The sequence below is a fragment of the Daucus carota genome, chromosome 6 (assembly GCF_001625215.2).
Source record: "Daucus carota subsp. sativus chromosome 6, DH1 v3.0, whole genome shotgun sequence".
Classification (NCBI taxonomy): Eukaryota; Viridiplantae; Streptophyta; class Magnoliopsida; order Apiales; family Apiaceae; genus Daucus; species Daucus carota.
In genome coordinates, this window is record NC_030386.2 from 5,313,355 (window position 1) to 5,329,973 (window position 16,619).

The 16,619-nt window shown below is 29.3% G+C and overlaps 1 protein-coding gene and 1 long non-coding RNA gene across 5 annotated transcripts; both read right to left on the reverse strand.

The window, feature by feature from the left end:
* Positions 1-6,784: 6,784 nt before the first annotated feature.
* Positions 6,785-8,243, reverse strand: LOC108226746 (heavy metal-associated isoprenylated plant protein 28). 2 transcript variants are annotated; one of them, XM_064079206.1, is made up of 3 exons: positions 7,946-8,243; positions 7,661-7,748; positions 6,785-7,131 (listed from the first exon to the last, which is right to left on the reverse strand). In XM_064079206.1, the coding sequence occupies exons 1-3, from the start codon at positions 7,949-7,951 to the stop codon at positions 6,935-6,937; spliced, it is 291 nt and encodes a 96-aa protein (XP_063935276.1). In that variant the 5' UTR covers positions 7,952-8,243; the 3' UTR covers positions 6,785-6,934. The 2 variants fall into 2 exon arrangements, with proteins under 2 accessions (XP_063935276.1, XP_017257228.1); XM_017401739.2 differs by having other exon boundaries at positions 7,661-7,733; positions 7,946-8,234.
* A 2,785-nt stretch (positions 8,244-11,028) lies between these two features.
* On the reverse strand, positions 11,029-13,623 carry LOC108226713 (uncharacterized). 3 transcript variants are annotated; one of them, XR_010284695.1, is made up of 6 exons: positions 13,244-13,623; positions 13,009-13,081; positions 12,359-12,481; positions 11,862-12,037; positions 11,682-11,768; positions 11,029-11,341 (listed from the first exon to the last, which is right to left on the reverse strand). It is a non-coding gene; the product is annotated as an uncharacterized LOC108226713 (long non-coding RNA). The 3 variants fall into 3 exon arrangements; XR_010284694.1 differs by lacking the exon at positions 11,862-12,037 and having other exon boundaries at positions 13,485-13,623; XR_001807697.2 differs by lacking the exon at positions 11,862-12,037.
* Between the last annotated feature and the right edge of the window lie 2,996 nt (positions 13,624-16,619).

The window sequence follows — 16,619 nt, forward strand, 5'->3', positions numbered from 1 at the left end:
TAGTTTATCTTGGAGGACGAGAGTATAGATTTTTTTACTCAGAAAGGAAATCTCAAAATTAACTTATGGAACTATATTTATAAAAAGTGGGAACCTTAAAATACGTGACAAGTAGTAGTAAAGAACTGTAAAATCAAGTGATACTATATTTTTGTGGAGTCCTAAAATAATTTATAAAACTAAATTTTTTACGTTCTTAAAATGCTTGTTAAACTCTCGTACTTCAAGGTAAACTAGCTAGGGGACATATAGATGACTGTACATAATGTTATAGACACACATCATATCACCATAATATTGAAGACTACCACTATGTTTTTATAATGCTAAAAAATAACATATTGTTAATAATGAAATTAAAACATAGCGTTAGTGACAAAAAAATCTAACGTTTTTTTAAGGAAAAAAAAATCAACATTAAATTTTATTCAGAAAAAAAAAAAAAAATTTTGAAATTTTTCGGAGTCTCAAAATGTGTGTCCAACTCTCGTCCTCCAAGGTAAACTACCTACGACATTACATATAAAAATATAGACACATATCAGATCGTCATTATATTACAGACTAACACTATATTTTAATAATGCTAAAAAAATAACATGGTGTTAATAATCAAATCCGAACCTAACGTTAGTGACAAAAAAAATTCCAAACCTAACATTAGTGACAAAAAAGAAAAAAATTATAGTTCAGTGGTAGATTTCTAAACAAATAATAAGTTGAGTGACAAAAAAATCTATTTTCCCTACTATTAAAGCCGAAATATTAAAAATTTGGTCGGTCGGTACTTGGGCCGAAGTATGGGCCAATCTGTATAACTAATTATTCTTTTTAAATTTGGGCCAAAATCTATATTATACTATTAAAACTGAAACTTTTTAAGCTGAAACATTAAAAGTTTAGTTGGTCGATACTTGGGCCGAAGTACGGACCAATCTGTATAACTAATTATTCTTTTTAACTTTGGGCCAAAATCTATATTACACTATTAAAACTGAAACATTAAAAGTTTGATCGGTCAATATTTGGGCCGAAATACAGGCCTATCTATATAACTAATCATTCTTTTTTTATTTTAGGCTGAAATAAGGCCTATTTATATAACTAATTATTCTTTTTAACTAAAATATGTTATCTCTTTTATATTTTCTAACTAAAAACTAAATTTTCTAAAATAACATCGAACAATATAGTTATTATCTTTTTTAACTAAAATACGTTGTCTTTTTTAAGATTCACATACTATTAAAATCGAAACATTGAAAGTTTGGTAGGTCGGTAATGGGACCGAATACAAGCCTATCGACATAACTAATTATTATTTTTAGCTTTGGGCCGAAGTACGGGCCTATCTATATAACTAATTATTCTTTTAAACTAGAATATGTTATCTTTTTTATATTTTCTAAATAAAAAAACTCAATTTTTCTAAAATAACATCGAGCAATATAGTAATTATCTTTTTAACTAAAACACATTATATTTTTTAAGATTTACTGACTGAAAAAACCGAACTTCTACAATTAACACGGGAGACATATATATATATGACATATTGTAACATATTTTTTATTGTCTATTAAACCACAAAACTAAAAATTAGGTTAGTGTTATGGATTAGTACGCTTCCCTTTAATATTTTATTCTTCTATGGTTCTGTTTTAAGGATTGGTTCTATATTGGTAATAACCAAATATTAAAAGGTTGGATTGAGTCATTTATATCTAAGTTTATGTGTCTTCTTAAATTATAACCATATAAAAAAATATAATATATTTTAACATTCTTATTAAAATATATATTTGACTTAATTTTAAATTAGTTGTTTGACAGATTTAACTATTAAGAATTTATTCAGTTGTTAAATAAAAGTTCTATTTAATCACATTATTCTATCATAATTTTAATTTCAATAAAATTACTTAAAATCTGAAATATATAAGATAAAATAATATCTCACTCAATTTTGCTCAGTTAACACGATTCAAAGGTCTATTTCATGCATTTTTTAATACAGATTTCAAACATCCAATCTATTTTACAATCTGAAATCAATTCTATTAAATTTTAAATGACATGAGGGTATTATGTGTGGAAAACCATAAGTATAGGATTACTAGAGATAGAAGTCAAAAATGTGATGGTACGAACGGAAAAAACCAATTCCACGATTCATGGCTTATTGCTACACATATCATCTTCATGTTATATTTGTCTTATTAAAAACTCTTGGATTCCTTTTTAGATTTGAGAACACTAATAAACATGGTAACCTATTTTCTCCTCTTATTATAATTATACAGCAACATCAATTGAAAATTACAGCATGCCCTCCTCTTCCTATTAGTACGATTCTCTTTAACTTATAATATGTTTTATACCTCTATGGTTCTATTTTAAGGATCGGTTCTATATTATTAATAACCAAATATTAAAAGGTTGGATTGAGTCATTTATATATAGGTTTATGTGTCTTCTTAAATTATAACCATATAAAAAATATAATATATTTTAACATTCTTATTAAAATATATATTTGACTTAATTTTAAATTAGTTGTTTGAAGGATTTAACTATTAAGAATTTATTCAGTTGTTAAATAAAAGTTTTATTTAATCACATTATTCTATCATAATTTTAATTTCAATAAAATTACTTAAATCTGAAATATATACGATAAAATAATAAATATTATAACCGCCCGTGCATTGCACGGGTTTTAAGCTAGTATATATATATATATATATATATATATATATATATATATATATATATATATATATATATATATATATATATATATATATACCGTTAATACTCACTCCGTGAAAAAATCACATCTAAACATAATAATTTTTCATAAAATTTATATCAAATAAAAGAAATGTACGTGTCAAAAAGTCAAACATCAGTTAAAATGGAACAGAGAGGGAGTAGTTTTATGAAGTCACAAATTAATCAACGCACCTCCGCCCCCTAAAACCCTTGTCGCCGTGTAATTGGACTCCGAAAGACTGAAAGTAAAAGAAAAGGTAATATGTTTAGGAAATAAATAAAATTAAATTATATTATATTATTCGTTTCATTTTATCTGGAAATGGAAATGAAAAATTACATAATGAATAATTTTAAATAGTTCATAAATATTATATAATATCAAAAAAAAATTACTTTTATAAGAGATTATTGCAGTTTGTCATCCCAAACTCTGGCTAACTGGCAGATGAGTTAAAAAACAACGTTAAAGTTAATTAGCAGAGGGGTAAAGTTGGTATACAGTTTCGTAACATTTTTTTTAATTTTTTTCCTGAATAAAAGTTTGATATTTAAACTTTTATTAAAAAAGTTATGAAACTATATTTGATAGGAGTCTTAAAATGCGTGCAAACAGTGAACGTAAACAACTTGCTGGGACGGCAAAAGAATCTGAAAAAAGGGTTCAATACGATTAATTTGAAATTGAACTTAATATTTAAAATAATATTTTTTTAAAATATAGCCAACCATATCATTGATAATTTATATAAGGAATTAATTTGTTTACACCTAAACGGTTGAATAACAAAAAATGAAAGAGAAATGTATTTAAGTACCAATTAGTATTTATTGAAATATATATATATACACACACGTACACACACGAAAGATTTGTGGAGTTGGAAGCCAAATGGATATAAAAAATAAATAATCAAAAATCATACAAGTACTAAATACGAAAAACATCGCCATTAGAGAGAAAAATATACCATGCAGTGGAGCTCCCGTATATATCAACTTTACAGCTCGGTTAAGGTTAATGTTGTATTGGAGAGAGAAAAAAAAAACATGTAGTGGAGCTCTCGTATACCAACTTTACCCCTCTCTGCTTGTTAAGGTTAATGTTGTTTTAACGGAATGGGAAATAAAGATTACAAACCGAAACATATTACAAATTTTGGGGTGTGAACCATCACGTTTCAAAGTATGGGTACTCATCTGCTAATAAACCAAAACGAGGGATTACAAACTACAATAATCTCTTATTATAATGATATAATTTATTTATTTAAAAAATGTCAATAATTATTTAGATAACGTGACTTATAAATTATAACATAATTTACTTTCAATTCATAAAAACTAAAGAGAAATTTATTTTTAAGTTTCAAATATTTACATATTATTTTTATTTTTAATATTTTTAAAATAAATTATAAATAAAAACATATGAAAGGGGAAAACACATACCTAGCACGGTGGGGAAAAAGAGCGAAAAAAATGATATTTTTTTATAAAACAAACACCAACAAAGAAATTGTGCTAATTATTGCACTTTTCTTTCGTCGATTACTCCAACCAAACATTCCTTTAGTTATGTTAAAACAATTAATACATCTTATAAATAAAAATTGTAGATATTATGTAATAAAAATTCAATTCCAACAGGACATTATTGTTGTCTATAATTCTAGTCAATCACCTGATATTTGGATCCTATTTTCGATTCTATAATAGTTATATTAATAATTTGGATGAGCTTAAAATTATATTTCATATATTAAATTTAATTCGTGGTTAATTATATAATTATAATCTTAACAAATTATTTTATATGAAAAATGAAGTAGTAGGATAATATTTTTCGTTCTTCTTTTCTTAAAATGTTTTTTCTAAATTGCAACTACACACATATATAACGGGGGTTCAGTACAAACTTACAAATTTAAAAAATTTTATTTTTTTATTTTTTTATTTTTCCATATGTGTTGTTTATTAGTTATATACTTATATAAGGTATCCATATCGAGAACTTTCCTCCAATTTAAACTATTTTCATATATTTTTAGTCATTTTATTATATTTCATTCTAACCACCAAACACAATTGTACCCCATTCGATAACAAAAATAAAGATTTATGAATCATGCAGCAATATCATTTTTCTTATATAATTAATGGGTATATACCGTAAATTTACCGTCACTTTATTGGGGGTTTTTTTTTATCTCTATTTGTGATTTTTTATATATACAAATAGATTATAAAGATCTTGTAAAATAAAGGAAAAATAGATTTTTTTGTCACTCAACTTATAGTGTTTTTAGAAACATACCACCCAACTAATTTATTTTTTCTTTTAGTCACTAATGTTAAATTTGGTTTTATTTTTAGTCACCAACTTAGGTTCGGATTTGATTACTAGCATTATAATAATTTTTTGTGGCATCAGTTATACATAGTGATAGTATGTAATAATTTGATGATGTGTCGTATATTTATATCTTTATAAATAGCAATAATAGTATAAAATGAGCCGATCAAAATAAAAATCAGGATAAATCGTAATTAGATTCTAAAAATTCAATAAATCATGAATATGAAATTAATGACTTCAAACAATTCACCTTCTCTCATAAGATAAAGTGTAATCGAGTGATATGACGCATCATCTTTCGCTATTAAAGTTTCAATCGACTAGCTCAGTCTAAGATCTCTTTTAAATTTATCTTCAAAAATTTTAATAACTTTATCTTATTACAATTTTCAAGATAAATAAATAGAGAGGAAAACTTAATTTTCGATGATTGTCCTCTATATATAATGCATCATTTTATATTATTATTACACCCTCCGAACCTTTCATTAGTTTACGATTTTTTCTCTGCTTAGCACATATTTAAGACTCTTATAAAATATAGTTCCATAACTTATTTTTGTGTGTGTAAAAATTCAAACGCTGAATTTTCATTCGGAAGAAAAAAATAAAGTTATATTTGAAATTACATCTTTTAAAAGCCATAAAATGTGTGTAAAATTCTTATCATCCAAGGTAAACGACCTTGGAGACATAAAAAGTACTATATATAAAGATACAAACATATATTAAATTATAAAAATATTACAGACTGCCACTATATTTTAATAACGCCACACATAATATGTAATGCTAATAATTAAATCCGAACCTAACTTCAGTGACAAAAAAAGGCTGAATCTAACACTAGTGAGTAAAATAAAAAAATTATAGTTGAGCTAAAGACGCAATAAGTTTAGTGACAAAAAAATTATTATAATACGAGTAATCAAATCCGAACCTAGGTTGGTGGCTAAAAAAAAAACCAAACGTAACATTAGTGACTAAAAAAAAAATAAAAATAGTTGGGTGGTAAGTTTCTAAAAACGCTATAAGTTGAGTGGCAAAGAAATCTATTTTCCCTAAAATAAATTGAACTCAAGACTTTCCATTCACTAAAGTTACCGTAACCGCGCCTGGTTATATATGGTGAAATAAACTGTGTCTAAACAACAAGCTGTTTGAATGCCTTAAACGTTAATGGTTTCCCTAATTCAACTAGAAAAATGGTTTTACTGGTAGACTTTGCTGAAGTGGGAGATTAAACAAGAATCTCAATTTCGGGTGGGGAGTAGTGCTACATGCACAAAATTGGGTACAAAATTTTGCACAAAATGATATGGCAACTGAGGTGGGAAGTTTTGATTGATACTATTAATGCATTATGCATATACAGGGGGCCCATTTCAATCAAAAGTTGACACATACTCATTATGTGAATGTTTTTGTACCCAATTCTGTGCATCTAGCATTTTCCTTTCGGGTGAGACCTCCATAATCAGACATCAGGATATCAATCGTATATATTTCTTTTTAATGATGCACATTATTGGCCTTGCTGCTCTCAAAAATTTCAGATTGGTACGTGTGAGAGATTAACATCTTGCAGGTAAAAAAGATGAATCAGCAATTTTTGCAAGTGATATATAGGCATAATAAATTTCCAGAACATAGTAAACCTCCATTACACTCTTTGTATAATAAACAGTAATCAGTATGTTTGCTTAGTATCAAAAAACATGACTTCCTCTAAAAAAACAAAACATGAAAACTTGGACGTAAATCTATTTTTTTAAAACTGTAGTTTCTATCTTTCTGGATTTAGAAGAAGCTGAAGTTGTTGAATCTCAAGCTGCCATAGCTAGCACTTGTATATACAGTAAGGAGCTCATTTTGAGGCGACCAGAAATCAGCCTTTAAGCCGCCTCGCCTTACAGCTTTGAGTATCCTGTTCCGGTGTGCATATCCTGTCACCACAACTTTCTGGCTATTTGCATCCACTTCTACTTTCTGTATTCCTGAATTATAAGCATAGATGTAACCAAAATATATGATTAGGATAATTCGCAGAGATTGACATAAGCATGTATCCATATAGCTTATTCTTTTCGACTCGAATTAGGTATCAATACAGAAGTTTGCATGATCGGACAATCCCTCCATTACCATTAGAATAATAGCAGTAGCAAAATTTCATAACAAGTACTAAATTATCAAGTTGTTTGTAATTAGAAAGGTGGTGCAAAAGACTCATGCATCAGACTTCCGCGAAGGTCCTTGTTTACCGTCTTACCAAAAGTCGTGACCGAATTTACTGAGATAAAACCCGAAAGTGACCCGAAAATCATCCGAAATGGACCCGAAATTAGAATTTCATTTATAAAAACTTCAATTTTCAGTTTTATTTAATTGTAAGTGATTTTAGCTTGATCTGATTGCTGACATGAACACGACCTGTTACCCGAAATTGCCAACTTGGTGGAAGGCAACAGAAGTCTGCAATACACAGAAGTTTGTCCAAATGTGGGTCAATTACATAATACATACCTCTCAATTTGGACAAGCATTTGCGCAGCCTCTTTTCGTGAATGCCAACCATCTCTACCTTCATTTCAATGCTCTGCAAAACAGTAATCTACCATAAGCTCAGGAAAGTTATTAAAAAAGCCAACATAATATAATTTGCTAATGAACATCATATAAGTTGTATCTGTTTTTCTTTGAAAGTAATGATGAGAACCCTTATCAAAGCCTCATTTAACTGCAATTCTATTAATGCTTAATATAAGTATAGGTTTTCTCAAGAAAGATTTAACAGAGAAATCAAGGTACCTCCATATAATCAGTAACAATGAATGTGATGATTCTGTGGTGAAGGTTTATAAAGGAAAGACAGAATAAGCTGATAATAATATTGTGAATGAGGGAAGGAATAATGTATGAGCAGAATAGATAACAGTTTATTTAGCAGCAAGTATCTAACAAAAGGAGTAAACAACAAATTGCAAGATCTAGAATATGGTTGGGTAGTGTGCCAGCTGTTGAAGGCAAGCCCCTACAGATATCAGATGTTCTCACTTTGCTTTTCCTAAAGGAAACAAATCTGAAAAACAGTTAAAACTAGGTAGCTCATACTTCAAGAAGCCGTTTAAGCAAAGCAATGTCATTCTCAAGTTTTGGAAATGATTGGCTTTGACTGGTCCAACCTACCCTTTTGTTTTTTTATCTGATCTGTCTCTCTTTTTCTTTTTCTTGATTGAATACGTAAACTGAATATTCTCATTATTTGTAGACCAAACAAGGTGAAAAAAGTTTCATGCACAAACAAATGATAGAACTTAAGTTCCGGCAGTTTGTTGTGCATGCATGTTGGAGATTTGGCGTGCTTGCTTTGAGTTAACATGATCTATTAGTGAATCGTGCCTTGTTGCAAAGGGCCTACGCACTTGTGGAGAATGTGAACGGAGGAATCTGGTGATAATAAAATGGGGGAGACTCGCTACGATTAGTGATAATTTATGACGGTTCGTGAATTAGATTTTGACTAAGATTGTCTAGGAATTAAGGTTTGCTCACAAGATCGAAAGAGAATTTGTTCTTGCAGCGTTTGGGACTTATCCCCGAACATGTACCCACGTATCCTGTATTCCTATGTATTAAAATCAAGTCATACGTAGTTTTTGGGGAACAAGCAATCTAATTCGAATAGGTTTATTATTCCTAAATTCCACATAGTGGGTTGCCGCTTAAGATTATACTCATATATATGGGCCGTTGCCGTACTTGCATCAGGAAAGACTCTCTTCAATAGAGGGCGATGTTTACAGCTAAAACAGATGTCATGTGCTTCAATACTTGCATCAGGCGAGACTCTCTTCAACAGAGGGCGATGTTTACACCTAAAGCAGATGTCATGTGCTGCAATATGAGTACGACGGTTGTTTCCCACTCTTTCTCTTATCCCCAATATGAAGCCGGTTTTTCTTCTCTCATTTATCATTCTTGCCGAAACAAAGTGTTGCTGAATTTTTCTCTAACTCTCCTTTGCTTAAGCGGCACTCTACTCAAAGCATCTTATCTTTTCATCTTTTCAAAACTAATAAGTGCACGTCTTCGTCTTCTATTTCTTTTTAATTGCGTTATCGTATATTTAGCTTAAATAATTGCGACTGCATAGTATATATGTTCGTCAAAGTTAATCTTAGACACGTCGTTCATTATCGAAGGCAAGGATGTCTACTTATGGACCTAGAAGCATGTCTGTCGACCCAAGACTTTTCAAATCTTACTTGAACTCGGATTCTCTCAAACTCTTCATAACTGTCATTCAATGACTTATCCCAAATAAAAGGGCAAGTTCATGCTCCTTGATGAGGACAACCACCAGACTCCAGACTCCAGACCAGGTACGGAGCAAGTCCATCCAGAAGATGTTCTTCAGAAGATCCTGCAAACCCCCAAATGAGAACAACCCACCAAAGTACATAGTAAGACTTCTTTGCAAATCTCAATACTTCTCGATGAGGATGACGTACTGAGAACACAGAATTGGGTCTTTAATTGACAATGAAAACCACCTATACTTGAGGGCGTCCTCCTAAATACAAGATGACATCTCCCAATCATTCGCATCTTGGTGCAGATCATTTTCATGTTAAACTGATATAATGCCGTTTGGATGGGCTTAAAAGAATTGACTTTTTATTTTAGGTAAAGAATTGGATTAGAAGTGAAAAGTTGGTTTGGACTTATAAGCTATTATAAGTCTTTGGATACCGTGATTTATAAAAATGTTTGGATAACTTAACTTATAAGTTAGTATAGTTATGTAATTTTGTAATATAATTTGTTTTATTTAAAAATAATCATCAATCATCAATATACCTATATAAAGGAGAAGCGAGTGGTGTGTAGGTGGCGTCTTTCAGATAGCTCCCTTCTATTTTTCTAATTTTCTGGAATCATCAATATATATATATATAAAGGAGGATGCGGGCGTATCCAGAATTGTTCGATTCAGTCTTCTGATTTTTCTTAAATTTCGGATAGAATATATAATTATAATTCAAAAAATCAGGCTCAAGAATTCTAATGATAATACAATTCTTCTTATTGGATTCTAAAGGCACTCCTAATACTCTAGAATTTAGAAAAAGGATTCTAAAAGTAATAGAATTCTTTTTCTAAATATCATAAAAGTAATACAATTCTTCTTATTTTTAATATTTTTCTTATACATTAATATACAAATTATTAAAGAAGCACAATTCTTATTTTCAAAAGTTATCAAATTTATAGTTTTATCTTATTAAATTTGAAAATAGAATTTACAGTTTTATTTTATTAAAATTTTCCAAATACATAATACAAATTTGTATCAAGCATGTATGAAAAATCAATTTTTTTCAAGGCCGCATGAATTGATCGGGAGACGTAAGTTTAAAGCGTGTAATTTCACCATTGATCATTCTATAGCTTAACCTATCAAGGGTAAGCCCTCCGATTTTCTTCCTCCGGCGCACCACCCGGGGGCTTCTTCCGTTTTCTTTTCTTCGTCAAACCCCCGTCCCTAATTATCTTTCTTTACTCAATTGATACACTACACCATAGATGCACATCAGCAACACCAAAAAAATGTTGTTGTAAGTCAAAAAAATGATGCCGTAACCCTGAAAACGGAAACAACAACACTTTTTCGGTGTTGCCTTCAGCACCGCTGCCGTAGTACCCTGTAGCAACACTTTTGCAACACTGCATTTGAGGTTGCAATATTCACACAAGGCATCATTTCGTTTTACCTGTACCAACATTCAATATGTGTTGCAAAAGTCTGAATTTCTGTGAAATATGACCCCGCCAATAGGACCCACCAATGGGATTTTCACAAAACCATTTATTTATATACATTTCTCAAATGTAAAAACATATTTTATTTATTTCACTACAAAATATTCATCCATTAATACACATGAAACAAATACATATGTAACCCAACTGAAAGCACAACAAAAACAAGCACACCGCAAAGTGTTGTACTACTTTAAAACATTTAAATAATTTATTACAAAAATAACACATCAAACAGCTCTTGTAGTTCGTAATTGCATTATACATGAAAGCTGCATCTACTATGTCTATGGTTTCACTTGACAAAGTTGCACCATGAATATCATCACCCAGCCAAGCAACATCATATATTTCACCAATTCATGTATTGTGTAGCCAAACCTAGAAAGATATATTGAAGAGAGAAAGTATGAAGTTAGAAATATAAAAAAATATCATAAAAATGCATATTACAGAAAAAACTAATGTGTATACAAACGTTATTTTCTAAAAAGGTGAGAATACTAAAATCTTATTTTCTATAAATAGACAGAGTTCAATCTCAATGAAATGATACTTTGAATTATGCTTTCTAAAGATGAATTTATAACAAGATTTATATATTATACAACCTTTTTAAATGAGATATCTAGCCTTAAAATAGGTAACCTACTTATCACGAACAATGACAATTGACACATATGAGCAACAATATTTAATATAAAATAAATTAATGGCTTACATGAGTTCTAGAACAATATAAGCTCCTTCTCTATTAAAAATGCCAAATGCCAGCGTCGACAATTTTGTATTTGTTTTATCTCAGTACCTGCATTTCGAAATAAGAGATCATAGGAACATATATATATATATATATATTTTAAAACATGTTTTAGTAATAAGGATATCTTTGCTTATCTACGTTTATTAGCTTGTTGAAGGCTGAGTTGAAGCAGAAGTTGGTTGAGTTGTACTCTGTCAAGGACACCCAAGCTATCTCTGTTTTCATGTTCCGTACTCACTCTGGTGGGGGGGGGGGGGGGGAAGTCAACTAGTTTTGGGTTGATGACTTTGTTGAGACTGCTAAGAAATATGAACCTAAATACATACTCATCAGGGTAAGCTCTTTACCATATACAAGTTATAGTCATCTCAATTGCATCTCTTATATCTCAAAATCTAACACCAAAAAACTGGAATTAGAATGTGCAGCTTAACAAAGTACATAAGATGCGATTTGGTCATATGAACTTCAACTATTCTCATTTAATTGGAAATCTGGTGCCAAAGTACCACATATTGTTTACCTACTATAGGACGATTATAATTATACATAGAATGGAGACAAAGCAAAGTGCTTAAAGTCCCCTAAACAATTATATCTGACACAGCTTGTATTATGGGAGAAAAAAAATATACCTTACATGTTGCTAGTTGCTACAATTGCTAAAATCTCCAAATATTGTCTTCACCAGACTCTGCAGGAAAAGAAATCATCAAGAGATAATTCTGCATGTGGAGCTTGTAGTCATGTGTGTTTTCCTGCACAAAACTTCAATATATTTCAGCACAAAATTATAATTTTATTATTAAATTTATTATCTTCTAGCTTGGTCACATGAGGACCAACAAGAATTGCCCTGAATATGGGGAGATCTGAAAAGCTAGCCTAAAACTAGAGATACATAAAAGGCATCAGGAAAACTTAATTCTCTAGATAAGACAGTTGTTTTGCAGCAAAGACCTCTACTGAAAAAGAAACACCCAAAATCGTGGTAAAATTCTTTTGGCAGAAACTCCTGAAGAAGACAAGTCTAGTTCGAAGGCAAAATGTTCCAAAACAAAAGCATCAGTTACATAGTAAAGCTATATACATACCAGCATCAATGTAGCAATATATGTTCAATACTAGAGTTTCTGTCTCTCTCAGACTCTCTCTTTCTCTCCCATTTTTTTCTCCTTTTCTCAAAAACATTCATGCATTATATTCACAAAAACACAAGAATATAAATTGAAACTTCAAACATAGAATACATTCGACCAATTTATATCATATATACGGGATTTACCTTGATTGAAAATCCCAATTGAAATCTCGTGTGAAATCCCCAATTTCAAGCCGCTAGAAACAATCCTAATCACCTGTGAAAAGAAGATTGCGAGACCTAGTCAGTACAAAATCCATGAAATTGGAAATATAGTACCAATTAAAAGAAATCCTTGAAAACCCGTTAAACCCTTTAATCCCCTCTTTTGATTTAGCTATTTCAATTAGTTGTTCCCGACATACGGAGAGAGATGCACCTTCAATTAGACAGACAACTGAGCTGAGGATATGAGTCGAGAGTTGAGATGAGGGTGAGAGTCAAGAGGGAGCGGTGAGAGTTAATATTTGAACTGAGGGTGAGAGTTGAGAGAGTGGGTTTAGAGTCGAAGAGGTTTGGAGGAGTATACTCCGTGTACGGTTTGAAAAGCCCTAATTCAATTTGTTTCATGGATCCCTAATTGAAACAGACCCAATCAAAATCTTAATTGAAGAGCCTACCTGATCTACAAGCCCCAATCATTAAAAGATAAAATCCTGATAACTTTTGAGCAACCTTGAAGACGAAGATGAGAGTCGGTGAAACAGGGTAGGCTATGATTTGTATAATACACAGAGAATTTGTAAAAGCTTGGGTACATGACTGTTAATGTTTGTTTATTGGGTCTCTGTTAATTTTTGTCCAAATACAGGGCGGTAAAATCCTTGCTTCAAACATTCACATCCTGCCATTAATTTTTTCACAAGTGGCTCATTTTTTATTTTTTATTATTTTATAATATTAATTTTTTATTTAAAAAATCATTAAATATAAAGTTAATATAAAAAATATTAATTTTATAAAAATGTCATAATTTCTAGATTTTTGCTTTAATAATAAACTTTTTAACTTTTGAAAATTAAAATCGAATATTTTTGAAAAATTGATTCATTTTGTAAAATAAATAGTTTTTTCAATTAGTTACTTTTTAAGAGTTTAGTTTGATTCAAATAACTAAAAAAATTATGCCGTGATTCTGTTAACCAATCTGTTACCTTCGAAAATTATATTATATTTTTTTGCAAATGAATGCTTTTTAAAACATACAATTATTTATTTTATTATTATTATCATCAATAATATAATGTTAACGGCAATACTTCACAGGTGTTGCGATGTGCAACATTTTTAAAGCCTAACGCATCATCCTATTACGTATACAGCAACATTAGAAACGCAATGTTGCCGTAAGCAAAATTTTTTGACCTACTACAACGTTTTTCAATGCAACACGTGTTTTTGATGTTGCGTAGGTGCATCTATGGCGTAGTGATAGTACTGATTACTACTGGTACTATACCAGAGAGTGAATAAGAATGCATGTGAATGGCCATTGGTTTAAGAACGATATTACTGGGACAGCAAGATCACCTAAGACTACCATACTGAGTAATCTGCCCATCTCGAACCTAAAGCAGCACTAACATGAAAAGATGGTCAGGCTTTAAAATCCAAATATTCCGAAAAACTTTTACTCAGACGGATGATACTGATACACTCTGATGCTGAAAAAAACTGCTAAAATTGATTCCTTAATTTTATAAATGATTTTTTAGAGGATACGCAGCAGGTTACATAAAGTCTCCAAAACTTTCCGTTTAATTTTTCTAATTTTTTTAGAGAGAATAGGTAAAGTAGCTAAAAAAAATAATAATCATAAAAGAGATATAATTCTAAGTAGTTAGGAAATAGGAATTTTAACAAAAGTATAATAGCTAGAATCTATAAAATTCTAAGTAGTTAAGAAATAGAAATCTTAAAAGAAAAGAGAGATAATTCTAAACAATTAAAAAATATGAATCTTAAAGAAAAATATAATAGCTAAAATCTATGAAATTAAATATATTTATCCAATTGTAATTGTAAAATTATCATAATGTAAATAATTAATTCTTGATTAGTATTGTGTTTTAGGGGAGGGGGCCCAAATTAATTTTTATCTAAATAATAATAAATTTTCTATTAATATTATGTTTGACGGGAAAACGCCTAAAATAATTTTTAATCTAAGTTATAATATATTTTTTATTAACAATTTTTTTATAATTTTTCTCTATCGTGAAAACATCTATGAGATCTTCACAACCTTATTCAAATAGTATGCATGGACTTACAACCAATCTCGATAATAGTTGGATTCAATTTTATAATTTTCTTGAATTTTGAATAGAAAATAAAATTATAATTCAAAAAATCAAATTTAGTAATCTTAAAGATAATACAATTCTTTTTTTTTATTGGATTCTAAAAATAATAAAATTCTTTTCTTATAATTTTCTTAAATTTCGGATAGAAATATAATTATAATTTAAAAAATCAGGTTCAAAAATTCCAAAAGTTAATACAATTCTTTTATTTTTGGATTCTAAAAGTAATACAATTCTTTCTTATTTAGGAATCTTAAAAGCAATAGGATTATATTTATTTAAATTAACAATCATAGATAAAATACAATTTATATTTAAGATTTGGAAGGTAGTACGTGCAATTTTTATTTTCGATTTACTCTTATAATTTTCTTAAATTTCGAATAGAAAATAAAGGATCGTAAAGATAATAATCATTAAAAAATCTTATTATTAATGATATGTTTAATGGGAACACGACTCAAAATAACTTTTATGCAATTATAATATTAATTCGTATCAAAATTTATAAAAAATTTATAATGCCGCCGCGAAGCGCGGCTTTATTCACTAGTTTTTGGTATAAAGGAGAAGCGAAGGGTGTGTAGGTGGCGTCTTTCAGACAGCTCCATTCTATTTTTCTAATTTTCTGGAATTTTTGGATGAAAAATATTTCCTTTTTTAGTTTCGGATATATTGGAAGTAAGTTTCAAAACTACCTTTTTTTCACAATATCAAAAATAAAATTTTTTTTAAGTATCAAAATTATCGGAAGAAAGTTTCAAATTATGGTTTTAATTTTAAAAATATCAAATTTAAAAATTACCTTTTTTAGTTTCGGATATATGCAAGAAAGTTTCAAAGCTACCTTTTTCAATATATCAAAAATAAAAACTACCTACCTTAATAAATATCAAATCAGAATTTGAAACTTATTTTCAATTATTTTGATATCGAAAAAAACTACTTTTCTTCCAAGACTATGACCATAATTTAGGAAATTTTTTACATAAACCAGTCTTTTATCAAATCAACCTCTATAAATTGAGGTAAGACATCATAAAATTTAACATAAACAATTTTTATGTACCATTTTATCTTTTCCATCTAATACAATAATGAGTTATACTATGCTAGATACTTTGAATGACGATAGAGATGATTGGCTGATAAGTAAGAGTTTGTCGGATCTGGGAGTTGACAAATCCAAATATGCGAGAAGAATATATATTCTTAACAATATATTGATGGATGAAAATGTCAATAAATTAACTGTTAGTGATATATGTTTGTTAGTTATTCTTTTATAATTCTTTTTTGGGTCAGGATACTTATATAAAATTTGTTTTGTTCATTGGACATGTTTGTTGTTGTTAATTTTTATATGGTATACTTTGTATACAGCAAAATATGATTCATGCAACACTTCCACAATATCTGTTTGCGATGCTAGATGCTTTGAATGACGAT